The sequence below is a fragment of the Chiloscyllium plagiosum genome, chromosome 11 (assembly GCF_004010195.1).
Source record: "Chiloscyllium plagiosum isolate BGI_BamShark_2017 chromosome 11, ASM401019v2, whole genome shotgun sequence".
NCBI classification, from domain to species: Eukaryota; Metazoa; Chordata; class Chondrichthyes; order Orectolobiformes; family Hemiscylliidae; genus Chiloscyllium; species Chiloscyllium plagiosum.
This window is the reverse complement of record NC_057720.1, coordinates 47,274,244-47,290,601: the sequence shown is the minus strand read 5'-3', so window position 1 is coordinate 47,290,601 and position 16,358 is coordinate 47,274,244. Positions and strand designations below refer to the sequence as shown.

The window sequence follows — 16,358 nt, the reverse complement described above, 5'->3', positions numbered from 1 at the left end:
AGGTGAAGTCACTTTCAGTTGTGATCATGCACCCTCTAGTGGTGGGTTCAGAACAGTTCTGGTAAATATAAAGGAGCTCACAGCCTGCTCAGAAATCCAATTGACAAGCTGAAACCAGTTTCCTCATTTCCCCTCCCCCTCCCCCCCACCTTACCCCAGTTCCAACCTTCCAGCTCAACACCACCCTCATGACCTGTCCTACCTGTCAATCGTCCTTCCCACCTATCCGCTCCACCCTCCTCTCCGACTTATCACCTTTATCCCCACCTCCATCCACCTATTGCACTCTCAGCTACCTTGTCCTCAGCCCCAACGCCCACCCATTTATCTCTCCACCCCTGAAGCTCCCAGCATCATTCCTGATGAAGGGCTTTTGCCCAAAACATCGATTTTCGTGCTCATCGGATGCTGCCTGACCTGCTGTGTTTTTCCAGCACCATTCTAATCTTGAAGCTAAAACCAATGGCTTCCCCAGAGTTCAGTTCTTGACTCGACTGTGTTGAAGGAGATTGTTTACAAAAATAAAAACCAAATAATCTCAGACTGCTCTCTCATGTTTCTGAGTAACCAAGTTGCAAATGGTGGATAGAAGGCCACTTATCAATAGGTCACTTGCATGCCTCTCATCAGGGAAAGATAATGTTCTGAATCTTTATATAATAGTATATTCAAAAAATCAAATGTAACCATTCATTATGTGTAACACACAGATTCATTGAAAAATGTGTTCAAGTTATACTAAAAGATCCACCTCATTAGAATTTCTTCACATTGTGTCCCCTTTCTACGTTTATATTCAAAAATAAAATGTTTTGTATATCCGATAAATCCGATGTAAATAGATCTTCTGAAAAGCATTTTCTGGACAGTGCTACATTGCAGTTATAATTATCTTCGGTGATTCATCAGTGCACACCTCACACATATTTTCATAGGCACTGGAATGTTCACTGGATCTGTTTCAACAAGAAAGGTTAAACAATCATGAATATGCGACTTTTCTTAAAATCACTGGTATTATTCGACACGACTGGGTAAAATAATCATACTTTATGCCTCATCAAATGATGATAGATGATTAACTGATGATTTGAAGGTTTAGTAAAGAAAATTATGAAATAAATTCATTTAAGTAGCTAAGGTGTTATAATCAGCCAAGTTTACAATTTTAGTTTGATAACCCCTGCTGAAATTCAGATATGCTTGCATGTGTTAAGCACACTTTTTCAAGCACACTACTTGCATTCCAACATCTGTCATGGTATCATAGCACTTAGTGAGAGGAAATAGAGTCAGGAAGATGTACAGCATGGAAACAGACTCTTCGGTCCAACCCATCCATGTCGACCAGATATCGCAACCCAATCTAGTCCATCCTGCCAACACCTGGCCCATATCCCTCCAAACCCTTCCTACTCATATACCCATCCAAATACCTCTTAAATGTTGCAATTGTACCAGCCTCCACCACTTCCTCTGGCAGCTCATTCCATACATGTACCACCCTCTGTGTGAAAAGGTTGCCCCGTAGGTCTCTTTTATATCTTACCCCTCTCACCCTAAACCTGTGCCCTCTAGTTCTGGACTCCCCGACCCCAGGGAAAAGACTTTGCCTTTTTATCGTATCCATGCCCCTCATAATTTTGTAAAACTCTATAAGGTCACCCCTCAGCCTCTGACACTCTAGGGAAAACAGACCCAGCCTGTTCAGCCTCTCTCTGTAGCTCAAATTCTCCAACCCTGGCAACATCCTTGTAAATCTTTTCCGAACCCTTTCAAATTTCACAACATCTTTCTGATAGGAAGGAGACCAGAATTGCACACAATACTCCAACAGTAGCCTTACCAATGTCCTGTACAGCTGTAACATGACCTCCCAACTCCTGTACTCAATGCTCTGACCAATAAAGGAAAGCATACCAAACACCTTCTTCATTATCCTATCTACCTGTGACTCCACTTTCAAGGAGCTAGGAACCTGCACACTAAGATCTCTTTGTTCAGCAACACTCCCTAGGACCTTACCATTAAGTGTATAAGTCCTGCTAAGATTTGCTTTCCCAAAATGCAGCACCTCGCATTTATCTGAATTAAAATCCATCTGCCACTTCTCAGCCCACTGGCCCATCTGTTCCAGACCCTGTTGTAATCTGATGTAACCCTCTTCGCTGTCCACTACACCTCCAATTTTGGTGTCATCTGCAAACTTACTAACTGTACCTATTATGCACGCATTCAAATCATTTATGTAAATGAAAAAAAGTAGAGGACCCAGCACAAATCCTTGTGGCACTCCACTGGTCACAGCCCTCCAGTCTGAAAAACAACCATCCACCACCACAACCCTCTGACTTCTACCTTTGAGCCAAATGGCTAGTTCTCTCTATATTCTGAGAGATCTAACCTTGCTAATCAGTCTCCCATGGGGAACCTTGTCGAATGCCTTACTGAAGTCCATATAGATCACATCCACCACTCTGCCCTCATCAATCCTCTTTGTTACTTCCTCAAAAAACTCAATCAAGATTGTGAGACATGATTTCCTATGCACAAAGCCATGTTGACTATCCCTAATCAGTCCTTGCCTTTCCAAATGCATGTCCATCCTGTCCCTCAGGCTTCCCTCCAACAATTTGCCCACCACCGACATCAGGCTCACTGGTCTATAGTTCCTTGGCTTGTCCTTACCACCCTTCTTAAACAGTGGCACCACGTTAGCCAACCTCCAGTCTTCTGGCACCTCACCTGTGACTATCGATGATACAAATATCTCAGCAAGAGGCCAAACAATCACTTCTCTAGCTTCCCACAAAGGGGAATGGGAAGAATGAAACTATACAATCAAAATAGAGTTTTGAGTGTGTGAATAACCCCTTTACCATTCTACAGATAGTTTAATTCTCTATCTTTTTGATTCTTCCATGGAATGTTGATGTCACTGGCAAGCAAAGTATTTGTTGCCCATCTTTAATTCTGTTTGAACTGAGTGGTTTGCTAGGCTATTTTGGAGGATGGTTAAGAGTCAATCATTTTGCTGTGGATCTGGAATCACATGTAGGCCAGAACAGGTAAAGATGCCATATTTCCTTCCCAAAAGGACTTCAATAAATAAACTATAAACTGATTACAGTTAAATGACCTACATTAATAAATATTGAATTGAAACTATGAGTAATTAAATTTAAATTTCACTAACTGCTATAGTGGGATTTGAACCCATGTTCCCTCATCATTAGTAAATGCCTTGGAATTATAAATCCAGTGACATTATCACTGCATGATTACCTCCCATTAAATTAAATGATATGAAGAAATAGAAGCTACATTTTAAACATTACATGTGTACATATGGGATGCAATAATTAATTCAAAAGTTATCTCCTTATTGTTAAGTTTTCAGACCTGGTATTCTGAAAAAAAAATTATGCACTTTACTTCATCCTGATTCTGGATTTCCAAAGAACTATTTAAAATAATCCTCTTACTAAATGTAAAATAAACTCATTTGGAAATGTAAAATGCTCTTTCAAACCCTTGCTTATTTTGAGATTCAATCATGAATTTCTCAGTTTGCTTTTTTATTCTTCACATTTTTGTCCTTGCAACTTGATTTTCTTGAATTGCACCAAAGCCAACAACATGACTATATTGCTGCTGTTAACTCTCAAATTTGGCACCAGCAACAACACCGCTTTAAGTTGTATTCCCACTGCATCTATTGCCTAGGAAGTGCCGGCAGGACATAGTTGAGTTTGTTTAAAAAGAAGATTGATCTAGTGAGTCACTTAAATTCCAAAAGTTCTAATAAGCACCCATCAACTATATTCTACTCTTCTGAAATTTCACAGACTGTCAAAAGTCAAGAGCAGAGATGTATGTAAATATTTATGTACAAATCCACATAGATCTGCCTTTTACTACAGCAAAGGGCATGATATCACAGTTTGGCACAGCTGCCTTGTCATACCACTGTCTCTGATGCCTGTTTATATTCCAGTTCCAGAACTGGCAATTTACTCCTGAATTTGGTACCCCCATTGAGTCTGTAACTGGGAGGTGAGGAGTGCATTTTCTTTAAACAAAATAAATTTTGGAAAAAGGAAACTATTATCCATACACTGGTTGCTAAACCATATTTCTCCCATGCTTGGTTCAAATAATAATTGTGAATGCAAAAGCTTTTTTTTAGCCATTCATATACATACAAAAATCAATTAATTCAAGGTCTGGTCAGCTCCATTGAAGAAAAAGTGAAATAAACTCTTTGTAATTATAATGGCCTGAAAGTGTTAATGCTAAGGAGCACATTGAGTACTACTGAAAATGTTGACAATATACAAAGGCAGAAGAACAACTCTGAATCTCATAGAAGTAAGACCTATTATTTAGGTCTCCCTCATAGACTCAGTAACAATGCCAAGCATTCCAATGTAACTTGTATCTAATTTCTATCATGCAATGAACTACATCTTCTTTAAGATAACAGCCTCTTCTTGTTAGACCAGATGGTACTTGAATGGCCCTGGCTGCTCTGCTAATGACTAAATAAAATATTATAAACATTTCATTGCTGATATTCAGAGCATTAAGAAAAATATTAACTCATGAGTCACCTCACAGCGCCTTTTAAAGTCAGGGTTTCAGAGATCTGTTTTCCATTAATATTTATGTCGTCAGCTTCTGCTGCTGGTGATTCCGGTTGATTACTCTCCCTGAGCAAAAAGAAAAATATTGAAGCAAAATTACATTTTAATGATGAAATTCCACTATTATGTTATCAACACAATCTGTTTATTCATTTGGCTTTGCTCTCTACTGGTTAGAGTCTGGTGCTGGAAAAGCACAGCCGGACAGGCAGCATCTGAGGAGCAAGAGAATCGACATTGATTCTCCTGCTCCTCGGATGCTGCCTGACCGGCTCTGCTTTTCTAGCACCAGACTCTCGACTCCAATCTCCAGCATCTGCAGTCCTTACTTTCTCCCAGTTTGCTCTCTACAGGATGATCCCTGGTGAAATATTAATATCACATTCCAGCTCCACTGGAAATAAGTTCAACATTTGGGTCATCAAGTACTAGTTTACTTTGCAGCTTATGCTAATGGAGTTTTTGACAATGTACATCAAATATTTAGAAATGTAACAGTGAAAAATTTAATCTTAGTGATGGTTAGTCAGCATCTAGCAAGTTTATGCATCTGTACAGATTCTGCAATGTTTTCTTTTGATTAGCACCAAAGAATTATTATGTTACAATATTTTGTGAGGGAGTCAACTACTCCTTGTTTGGGTCTGAACTTTACAGTGTCTTTGCAAACTATCATCCCATCTCCAACCTTCCTTTCCTCACCAAAGTCCTTACATGTTGTTGCTTTCCAAACCTAGAGTCGTCCTGCACATAAATAGTCTCTTCAGTTCAACCAGTCCATGCCGATCTTAATTCCAAACTAAACTAGTCCCACCTGCCTGCACTTGGCCCATATCCCTCCAAACATTTCTTATTTATGTACTCACCCATATGTCTTTTAAATATTGTAACTGCACCCGTATCCACCACTTCCTTCATTCGAAACACAAACCAACCTCTGTAAAAAGGTTGCCCCATGACCCCCCCCGCCCACTTGAAACATCCCACTAAATGGAAAAGATACCTGTCATTCACCTTATCTGTTCCCTTCATGATTTTAAAAACCATTATAAGGTCACCCTTCAACCTCCTAAAGCCTGTAACTCAAACAATTCATTCCCAACATCCTTGTAGATCTTTTCTGAACCCTCTCCAGCTTAATAATATCCTTCCTGTAACGGAGTGACCGTAACTGGGAGCAGTACTCCAGAAAGATCTCACCAACATCCTGTACAATTCAACATGGCATCCCAACTCCTATCCTAAAAGGTCTGAGTAATGAAGGCAGGTGTGCTAAACACCTTCTTAACCATCCTGTCTGCATGTGATGCTAACTTCAAACAATTATGTACCTGAACCCCTAGGTCTCTCTGTTCTACAATACTAGCCAAGGCTCTACTTTTAATTGTTTGTTTTGCAAAATGCAATACATCACATTTACCCAAACTAAACTCCTTCTGCCCATTAATCCAATTGATCCAGATCTCTTGTAATCTTAGCTCAGCTTAGGCACTGTCCACTATACCACCAATTGTGCCGTCGTCTACAAACTTGTGTCAGTCTTTCACAGAACTCCATGTTTGAATCTCTCCAATCAGGTGTCTGTTCCTGCCACAGTATCAAAGTCACAAATGGCATTTATCTTTCATCATCCTTCACGATCTGTCAGCAGCCTTTGAGACAGTTGGTCACAGAATCCTCTGATATCTCTCCATGATATCTAGCTGGATAGCTCTGCATTTCCTTGGTTCTGTTCTTTTCTACCTAATTGTAGACAAAGTAGCATCTGTATCTACTTCTCTTCCTGCTTCTGCACTTCTGCCTCTAGTATTGTCCAAACATATATCTTTCCTCCCTTCCTATTGCTCATTTGTATGCCACATCTTGGTAACATCATATGAAAACACATCAGTTTACATCCGTAAGTATCCCTGCTGTTATTTGGTTGCAGACAATAAATGTATAACATTACATTCATATAATGTGTATCATAAACAGATGATCATAGAATATGGAAAACCTTTAAAATCACTTACACCTGTAATGCATGATGCTAACGTCAGGAAGAATCAGTTGGTTCACCTGAAAGTATTTCATGGTGACATCATTACATAATCAATTCATGAATGTATAGCAGAACTGTTAGCATATTGTACGTTTTGAAATTATTTTAAAATTGCATTTGTGGTTTATTCTTCCAAGTGATGGAGAATGGATGTGACATTATGATTAATCAATGTTATTCAGTTGTCAAGCACCTTTTCATAGCATAAAGATTTATTCTTAAGTTCTTTTTAACTCGGTCACTGAGGTGCACTAAACCAGAATGCTAACATTTAAAAGCATCTGTCAAGCATCAGTTTTAATGAAACAGATTAATCCTGTTAACTGAGCTCATGAAGAAATTGCAAGCTGTCTTGTATTTTCCCAATACATCCTCACACCCCTACTCCAGTGCACATCTTGGAGCTGCACAGGTGGAAGTGTGACAATAACCTCTACAAATCTAACACTGTCCAATGGCAAAAGAAGTGAGGGTAGGTATAGAGTCATAGAAATATACAGTATGGAAACAGACCCTTCGGTCCAATTCGTCCATGCTGACCAAATGTCCCCTAAACGAATCTACTCCCATTTGCCAGCATTTGGCCCATATCCCTCCAAACCCTTCCTAAGCATAAACCCCTCCAGATGCCTTTTAAATATTGTCATTGTACCAGCCTCCCCCACTTCCTCTGGCAGTTCATTCCATTCATACTACTGCCCTCTACATGAAAAGGTTGCCCCTTAGGTTCATTTTAAATCTTTCCCCTCTCACCTTAAACCTTTGCCCTCTAGTTTTGGACTCCCCTCACCCTGGGAAAAAGAAACCTTGGCTATTCACCCAAGCTATGTCCACCAGGATTTTATAAACCTCCAGAATATCACCCCTTGGCCTCTGTTGCTGTTGCCAAAACAGCCCCAGCCTATTCAGCCTTTCCCTATAGCAAACTTTCAACCCTGCAACATCCTTGTTAAATCTTTCCTGAAATCTTTCAAGTTTAACCACATGCTTCCACTTGCAGGGAGATCAGAATTGAACATAGTATTCCAAAAGTGGTCTAACCAATATCCTGGCCTGGCCACATCATGACCTCCCAACTCTGAGACTAATGCACTGACAAATAAAGACAAACATACCAAACACCTTCTTCAGTATTCCACCTGGGAATTCATTTTCAAGGAACCACGAACCTGCACCCCAGGTCTCTTTGTTAAGCAATACTCCCTAGGACTTTACCATTATGTGGAAAAGTCTTGCCTTGATTTGTCTTTTCAAAATGCAGCACCTCACATTTATCTTCTTGAATGCCTTATTGAAGTCCATACAGATCACACCCACCGCCCCGCCTTCATCAATCCTCTTTATTACTTCTTCAAAAATCTCAACCAAGTTAGTGAGACGTGATTCCCCATGCACAAAGCCATGTTAACTGTCCCTAATCAGTCCTTGCCTTTCCAAATACATGTAAATCATGTCCCTCAGGATTCCCACCAACAACTTGCCCACCATTGATGTCAGGCTCGCTGATCTATAGTTCCCTGGCTTTTCCTTAACACCGTTCTTAAATACTGCCACCACTTACCAACTTCCAGTCCTCCGGTACCTCACCTATGGCTATCAATGATACAAATATCTCAGCTAGAAGCCCTGCAATCATTTCCCTAGCTTCCCAACTGATCAAGTCCTGTGGATTTATCCACCTTTATGCATTTTAAGACATCCAGTACCACCTCCAAGTTCTCTATCTTACATATTTTTCTCCACACTGATGCCAAATACCCGTTTAGTATTCCCCCCCACCCCCCCCACCCCTCCCCAATCTCCTGCAGTTCAACACATAGGAAATCTCGCTGTTCTTTGAGGGGTCCTATTCTCTCCCTACTTACTCTTTTTTCCTTAACGTATTTATAAAATCCCTTTGGATTCTCCTTAAACCCTTTTGCCAAAGCTATCTCTTGTCCGCTTTTTTCCCTCCGAAGAATACTCCTATTGCCTTTATACTCTTCTAAGGATTCACTCAATCTATCCTGTCCATACCTGACATAAGCTTCTTTCTTTTTCTTGACCAAAACCTCAATTTCTCAAGTCATCCAGCAGTCCCTGCACCTACCAGCCTTGCCCTACACCCAAAAAGGAATATACTATCTCTGGACTTTTGTTATCTCATTTTTGAAGGATTCACATTTTCCAGCCATCCTTTTGCCTGCAAATATCTGCCTCCAATCAACTTTTGATAGTTCTTGCCCAATACCATAAAAATTGGCCTTCCTCCAATTTAAATCCAGTCTATTATTTTCTACTACTATTTTAAAACTAAGAGAATTATGGTCACTGGTCCCAAAGTGCTCCCCCACTGACACCTCAGTTACCTGCTCTGCCTTACTTCCCAGGTCAAGTTTTGCACCTTCTCTAGTAGATATATCACATACTGAATCAAAAAATTTTCTTAGACACAATTAACATATTCCTTTCCATCTAAGCTCTTAACACTATGGCAGTCCCAGTTTATGTTTTGAAAGTTAAAATCCCTTACCATTACCACTCTATTATTCTTACAGATAATGGAGATCTTCTTACAAATTTGTTTCGCAATTCTCTGATTTTTGGAAGGGGGGGTTCTATAGTTCAATCCCAATATGGAGATCATTCCTTCCTTATTTCTCAGTTTCATCCAAATAACCTCCCTGGACATATTCCCAGGAATACCCTCCCTAAGTATAGCCATAGTGTTATCTCTAATCAAGAATGCTACTCCTCCTCTTCTCTTGCACCAACACCGCTCCCCCCACAACCACCACCACCACCACCTATCCTTCCTCTAGCATCTATGCCTTGGAACATTAAGCTGCCAATCTTGTTCTTCCTTGAGCCACATCTCTGTAAATTGCTATGATTTCCCTGTCCCATGTTCCCAACCATGCCCTGAGTTTATCTGCCTCACCTGTTAGGCCTCTTGCACTGAAATAAATGCAGTTTAATTTATCTGTCATTCTCGGCTTTGTTCCTGCTTGCCTTGACTGTTTGACTTACTCCTTTTCCCAAATGCACCAATCTCAGAATGATCTCTTTTCTCACCATGTCCTGACATCCCATTCCCCTCACCCCACTCCTCCCAATTAGCTCCAACAAATCTCCCTGTCAGTATAGTGGAAGTGAAGAAAATTACTGGATTAAAAACATATTGTAAATTCCAAAACTATTAGTATTGTCTATAAACTAATAATCATTAAGAAGGCGTAACAAAAATAAAAGACTTCAGGAACTTACTCCGAATTTGTGCACCAGATTTTATTCACGATAAATCCAATGAAACATACACAGAGAAATACAACTACTGCAATGATCCCTGTAAGCCAGGGTTGTAACCGTCTGCTAGACTGTTCTTTAGGTTCTCCTGTTGAAAAAAAAAAGACGTTAAATCACCAGAATCTAATAATCATCTTTTCACAGGTGGAAGTTGTTCAATGCAGAATTTGTTCCTTCTTGATGGAAGCCATCCACATTTTTTGAAAAGCTGAATAAATTATAATTTATTTATTCTTCAGTCACATCATTGACATGGTAAATTGCATGTTTTAAATGTTCATAAATCCGTCTCCTCTATTGTGCCCATTCCTTCAAATTCCAAACCTCGGAATATTACAAAAAGGCACTGAAAATAGCCTGTTGATACTTGTAGTTCAGCATCAGTGTAAAGAAATAGATGGGCCCAGGTTCAGGAATAGAAATACTGGTAAGACTATAAACACTGAGGGTTTCTTGTGGCATAGTCGAGGTGTACCTACCTCTGAGCCAGGAACCCCTAGTTCAAGCCCCACCTGCTCAAGAGGTACATAATTACATCTCTGAACAGGGTGATTAGAAAATATATAGTCACTCTGTTTTTATGAATAAATGAGTCAGTATTTCTATGATTCCTAGCCATTATTTCATCTGATCTGCAGCAAGTCTCTTCCCCAGTCCCCATCTAATTTCTCTCTGTTCTCGAGGTGAGCCTGTCACCATATTCCCTGCAATCTCTTCCCTTCAGCTCACCAAGTCTGTTTCTGATCTTCAGCCTGTCTCTACACCAGATCACCAGTCTCATCCCCAATCTCAGGTCTTCCGCCAATTACCTGCCCCATCCCCTCTCAGTCAGTATCACCAGTCAGTATCTCCACCTGAATCCCAGCAGGGCAATGCAGGGCAGGGATGAGGCAGTGTACTTGATGAGAGCAGAGGGAAAATGGGACAGGAGTGAGCAATGGATAGAAAAGGGAAGGGTGTGGGGGAGTGAGGCAGTAAACAGCATGGAAGTAAACTTAAAACATGAGTGAGGCAGTGAGAAGGGTGGGAATGGATTGGAAGCTGCAGTGAGGCAACACCGAGGTTGAAAGCACAGCAGAAAAGGGGCAGGGGTGAGGCAGTAAGCAGAACAGAAAGGAAGCAGAGCTGAAGAAAAATGGCAGTTGGCAGGGCAGGGGCAGAATGGAAACAGGAGTGAGGCATAAGTGGGATCGACACAGGGCTGATCTGGAAATCTGAGTCCAGATTAGACTGGTGCTGGAAAAGCACAGCAGGTCAGGCAACATCCAAGGAGCAGGAAAATCGACGTTTCGGGCAAAAGCCCTTCATCTCTTCACCCTGGACACTCCACCTTCATTCCTGATGAAGGGCTTTTGCCCGAAACGTCGATTTTCCTGCTTCTCGGATGCTGCCTGACCTGCTGTGCTTTTCCAGCACCACTCTAATCCAGACTCTGATCTCCAGCATCTGCAGTCCTCACTTTTACCTGATCTGGAAATCTCCTGAACCAATCCCTGAGGTTGCAGAAAACCTTTCCAACAGCACTGTTCCATTGTTGGACAGTGATAATACTAACATAAAACTCACAATATAAAAATGGACATTGTGACATAAGGCAAAGAAATAGGTCCTAAAGAATAACACCATTAAAATGATATGTCAGGTGAGACAATTTAAAATAAAGACTTAATGTGCTGCAACAATTGAGCTTGGAATTTTGCTGTTTCAAGACAAATTTTCTGACAGAGACACAATGAACTATAACTGTTATTTTGATTTGCTTTATCCTGATCTGATAGAGTCATAGAATCATAGTGATGTACAACACAGAAACAGAGCCTTCGGTCCAACCTGTCCATGCCGAACAGATATCCCAACCCAATCTAGTCCCACCTGCCAGCACCTGGCCCATATCCCTCCAAACTCCTCTAATTCATATACCCATCCAGATGCCTTGTAAATGTTGCAATTGTACCAGCCTCCACCACTTTCTCTGGCAGCCCATTCCATACACATACCATCCTCTGCATGAAAAGGTGGCCCCTTAGGTCTCTTTTATATCTTTCCTCTCTCAGCCTAAGCCTAGTTCTGGACTCCCCCACTCCAGGGAAAAGACTTTGTCTATTTACCTTATCCATGCCCCTCATGATTTTATAAACCGCTATAAGATCACCCCTCAGCCTCCGACGCTCCAGGTAAAACAGTTCCAGCATATTCAACCTCTCCCCATAGCTCAAATCCTCCAACCCTGGCAACATCCTTGTAAATCTTTTCTGAACCCTTTCAAGTTTCACAACATCTTTCCGATAGGAAGGAGACCAGAATTGCATGCAATATTCCAAAAGTGACTTAACCAATTCCTGTACAGCCACAGTATGATCTCTCAACTCCTGTACTCAATACTCTGACCAATAAAGGAAAGCATACCAAACACCATCTTCACTATCCTATCTACCTGAGACTCCACTTTCAAGCAGATATGAACCTGCACTCCAAGGTCTCTTTGTTCAGCAACACTCCCTAGGACCTTACCATGAAATGTATAAGTCCTGCTAAGATTTGCTTTCCCAAAATGCAGCACCTCGCATTTGTCTAAATTAAACTCCATCTGCTACTCCTCAGCCCATTGGCCCATCTGATCAAGATCCCGTTGTAATCTGAGGTAACCTTCTTTGCTGTGCACTACACCTCAAATTTTGATGTCACCTGCAAATTTACTAACTATACCTCTTATGCTCACATCCAAATAATTTATATAACTGATGAAAAGTAGTGGACCCAGCACCGATCCTTGTGGTACTCCACTGGTCACAGGCCACCAGTCTGAAAAACAACCCAGCACCAGCACCCTCTGTCTTCTACTTTTGAGCCAGTTCTGTATCCAAATGGCTAGTTCTCCCTGTATTCCATGAGATCTGACCTTGCTCACCAGTCTCCCATGGGGAACCTTGTCGATGCCCCTCATGATTTTATAAACCGCTATAAGATCACCCCTCTGCTCTGCTCTCATCAATCTTCTTTGTTACTTCTTCACAAAACTCCATCAAGTTTATTAGGCAGGTTTTCCCATGCACAAAGTCATATTGACTTTCCCTAATCAGTCCTTGCCTTTCCTAATACATGTACATCCTGTACCTCAGGATTCCCTCCAACAACCTGCCCACTACCGACGTCAGGCTCACTGGTCTATAGTTCCCTGGCTTGACCTTACCACCCTCCTTAAACAGTGGCACCACATTAGCCAACCTCCAGTCTTCCGGCACCTCACCTGTGACTATCGATGATACAAATATCTCAGCAATCACTTCCCTAGCTTCCCACAGAGTTCGAGGGTAGAACCGATGGGGTCCTGGGGATGTATCCACCTTTATGTGTTTCAAGACATCCAGCACTTCCTCCTCTGTAATATCGACATTTTTCAAGATGTCACCATGTATTTCCCTACATTCAATATCTTCAATGTCCTATTCCACAGTAAACACAGATGCAAAATACCCGTTTTAGTATCTCCCTCATCTCCTGCAGCTCCACACAAAGGCTGCCTTGCTGATCCTTGAAAGGCCCTATTCTCTCCCTTGTTACCTTTTTGTCTTTAATGTATTTGTAAAAGCCTTTTGGATTCTACTTAACTCTATTTGCCAAAGCTATCTCACGGCCTCTTTTTTCACTCCTGATTCCCCTCCTAAGAATACTCCTATTGTCTTTACACACTTCTAGGGATTTACTCAATCTATCCTGTCTTAACCAAACCTCAATTTCTTTAGTCATCCAGCATTCCCTATACCTACCAGCCTTCCCTTTCACCCTGACAGGAATATACTTTCTCTGGATTCTCATTATCTCATTCCTGAAGGCTTCCCATTTTCCAGCCGTCCCTTTACCTGCGAACATCTGCTCCAATCAGCTTTTGAAAGTTCTTGCCTAATACCGTCAAAATTAGCCTTCCTTCAATTTAGAACTTTAACTTTTAGATCTGCTCTATCCTTTTCCATCGCTATTTTAAAATAGATAAAATTATGGTCACTGGCCCCAAAGTGTTCCCCCACTGACACCTCAGTCATTTGCCCTGCCTTATTTCCCAAGAGTAGGTCAAGTTTTGCATCTTCTCTAGTAGATACATCCACATACTGAATCAGAAAATGTTCTTGTACACACTTAACAAATTCCTCTCCATCTAAACCCTTAACACTATGGCAGTCCCAGTCTATGTTTGGAAAGTTAAAATCCCCTACCATAACCACCCTGTTATTCTAACAGATAACTGAGATCTCCTTACAAATTTGTTTCTTAATTTCCCACTGACTATTAGGGTATGTATAATAAAATCCCAAAAAAGTGATCATCCCGTTCTTATGTCTCAGTTCCACCAAATAACTTCCCTAGATGTATTTCCAGGAATATCATCCCTCAGTACAGCTGTAATGCTATCCCTTATCAAAAATGCCACCCCCCCCCCCCCTCTGTTGCCTCCCTTTCTATCCTTCCTGTAACATTTGTATCCTGGAACATTAAGCTGCCAGTCCTGTCCATCCCTGAGCCATATTTCTGTAATTGCTATGATATCCCAGTCCCATGTTCCTCGTCATGCCTTGAGTTTGCCTGCCTTCACTGTTAGGCCTCTTGCATTGAAATAAATGCAGTTTAATTTATCAGTCCTACCTTGTTCTCTGCTTTGTCCCTGCATGCCTAATTACTAGGCTGAGAGAATTAAAAACCAAACGAACTGTGGATGCTGTAAATAAGAAACAAAAACAGAAGTTGCTGGAAAAGCTCAGCAGGTCTGGCAGCACCAGTAGAGAGAAATCAAAGTTAACATTTCGGGTCCTGTGACCCTTCCCCACAACCTTTTGATTTTTCTGGACAGGTGCTGCCAGACCTGCTGAGCTTTTTCAGCAACTTCTGTTTTTTTTTGACTGAGAATTATTTTGTTTGTTCAATCAGAAACTTAACACACATGAAGAAACACAACATTTTAGGATTGATAACATGACTGACCATTTACTACACATTATGCAAGTTTTTATTTCCGACTAAACCCAAATTTCAAACTGCAAAGAGAGGTGCAGATCTTTGAGAAACTCCTTTCTAACACACTTTGTTGGAACACTTAAAGGCTGATGCAAAAACTGAAACTCAGCAAATCTAGCATCATCTGTGGGCAGAATGCAAAATTAACACTCTGAGTCCAGTGACCCTTCTTCTGAACTAATAGTGGGAAAAAGATGGTATATATGCTGAAGATAGGGGTGGAGTGGAGGGGGGAGGAGTTAGTGGATAGGCAGAGATGGAGCTCAGAGAGAGAGAACGACAGTTAGGCAGACAAAGGAATGGATGATAATACAACAGAGTAAGAACAGCTGATAATGGGGACAATAAGTAAACTAAAATGGGATGGCCATGCAGAAAGCCGCCCATGTCACGTCAGAGCCTAGGTTGCAGGGATGGGCAAAGGACATGGAAAATGGTGTTCAGGTTCTCGAATTATTGATCTTGATATTGAGTTGATGACATTATCAATGCTGCTTCCCTCTCATTCAGAATTGGAAAAATGTAGCATGTTTGCTTGCGATACCTACCCTGCTCTCATCTCACCTGATCTATCTCTGACTCCTCCTTCCCCTGGGTTGGTAAATTTGCATAAATTGAATACACTTTTTTTCAATTTCTCCTGAGATAGAGAGAATGGAAAAGCTAGTCCAGGTGCCAGAATTTTCTGTGCCCTTCAGTAAACTAGGTCTGGAGTTACTCTTGGAACAGGTAGACAGAAGGAAAAGGTCTGCCCTTGGGGGTAAGAGAAGTCTTTGAGTGAAGTCAGTGTGCAGTAAACAGAACATAGCCAAGCACGAGGATGTTATCCTTTCAATGCTTGAAGATTGCCCATGCAAGCACCAGATAAACTGCCTTATGCACAAGCTAAACTATTCTAGGCCTCAAATCCTATTTTGTGCCAACTCTTCATAGGCCTCAAATCTTCAATATTTCAAGAACCTTTCTACCTCCCTTTAAATACTTTCAATGATCTCGTCTTCATAACTCTCTGGAATAGAAAACTCCAGTCATTCACTACTCTCTAGGAGAAGAAATTCCTTCATATTTGAATTTTAAATGCATATACCCTTAATCTGTAACTATCTTCCTTAGTTTGAGATTTTGCCACCAGTGAAAACACATTCTCAACATCTGCCAGTCAAGCCCACTCAGAATGTGTGTTTCAATGTGATCACCCCTCATTTTCTAAATTGAAACAAACAAAGGCCTAACCTTAACTGTTCTTGATAAGTCAACCGCTTCATCCCAGGAATCAGATTGGTGAACTCTTTTGAACTGCCTTCAATACCAGATTCTGGATTAGTGGTGCTGGAAGAGCACAGCAGTTCAGGCAGCATTCAAGGAGCTTTGAAATC

The 16,358-nt window shown here is 41.1% G+C and overlaps 1 protein-coding gene across 4 annotated transcripts in view; it reads right to left on the bottom strand.

Annotated features, from left to right (window-relative positions):
• Positions 1–377: 377 nt before the first annotated feature.
• pdzk1ip1 (PDZK1 interacting protein 1) overlaps positions 378–16,358 on the bottom strand; it is a 22,229-nt gene continuing 6,248 nt past the window's right edge. For 2 of the 4 annotated variants that reach the window (XM_043700143.1, XM_043700144.1), the window contains exons 2-5: positions 14,614–14,686; positions 9,937–10,063; positions 4,614–4,712; positions 378–956 (exon numbers count right to left, since the gene is read on the bottom strand). In XM_043700143.1, the coding sequence (XP_043556078.1) occupies positions 872–956; positions 4,614–4,712; positions 9,937–10,063; positions 14,614–14,638 (336 nt within the window). In that variant the 5' untranslated portion in view covers positions 14,639–14,686 and the 3' untranslated portion in view covers positions 378–871. The remainder of the gene's footprint in view (positions 957–4,613; positions 4,713–9,936; positions 10,064–14,613; positions 14,687–16,358) is intronic. The other 2 variants (XR_006313073.1, XM_043700142.1) reach the window with 1 other exon arrangement.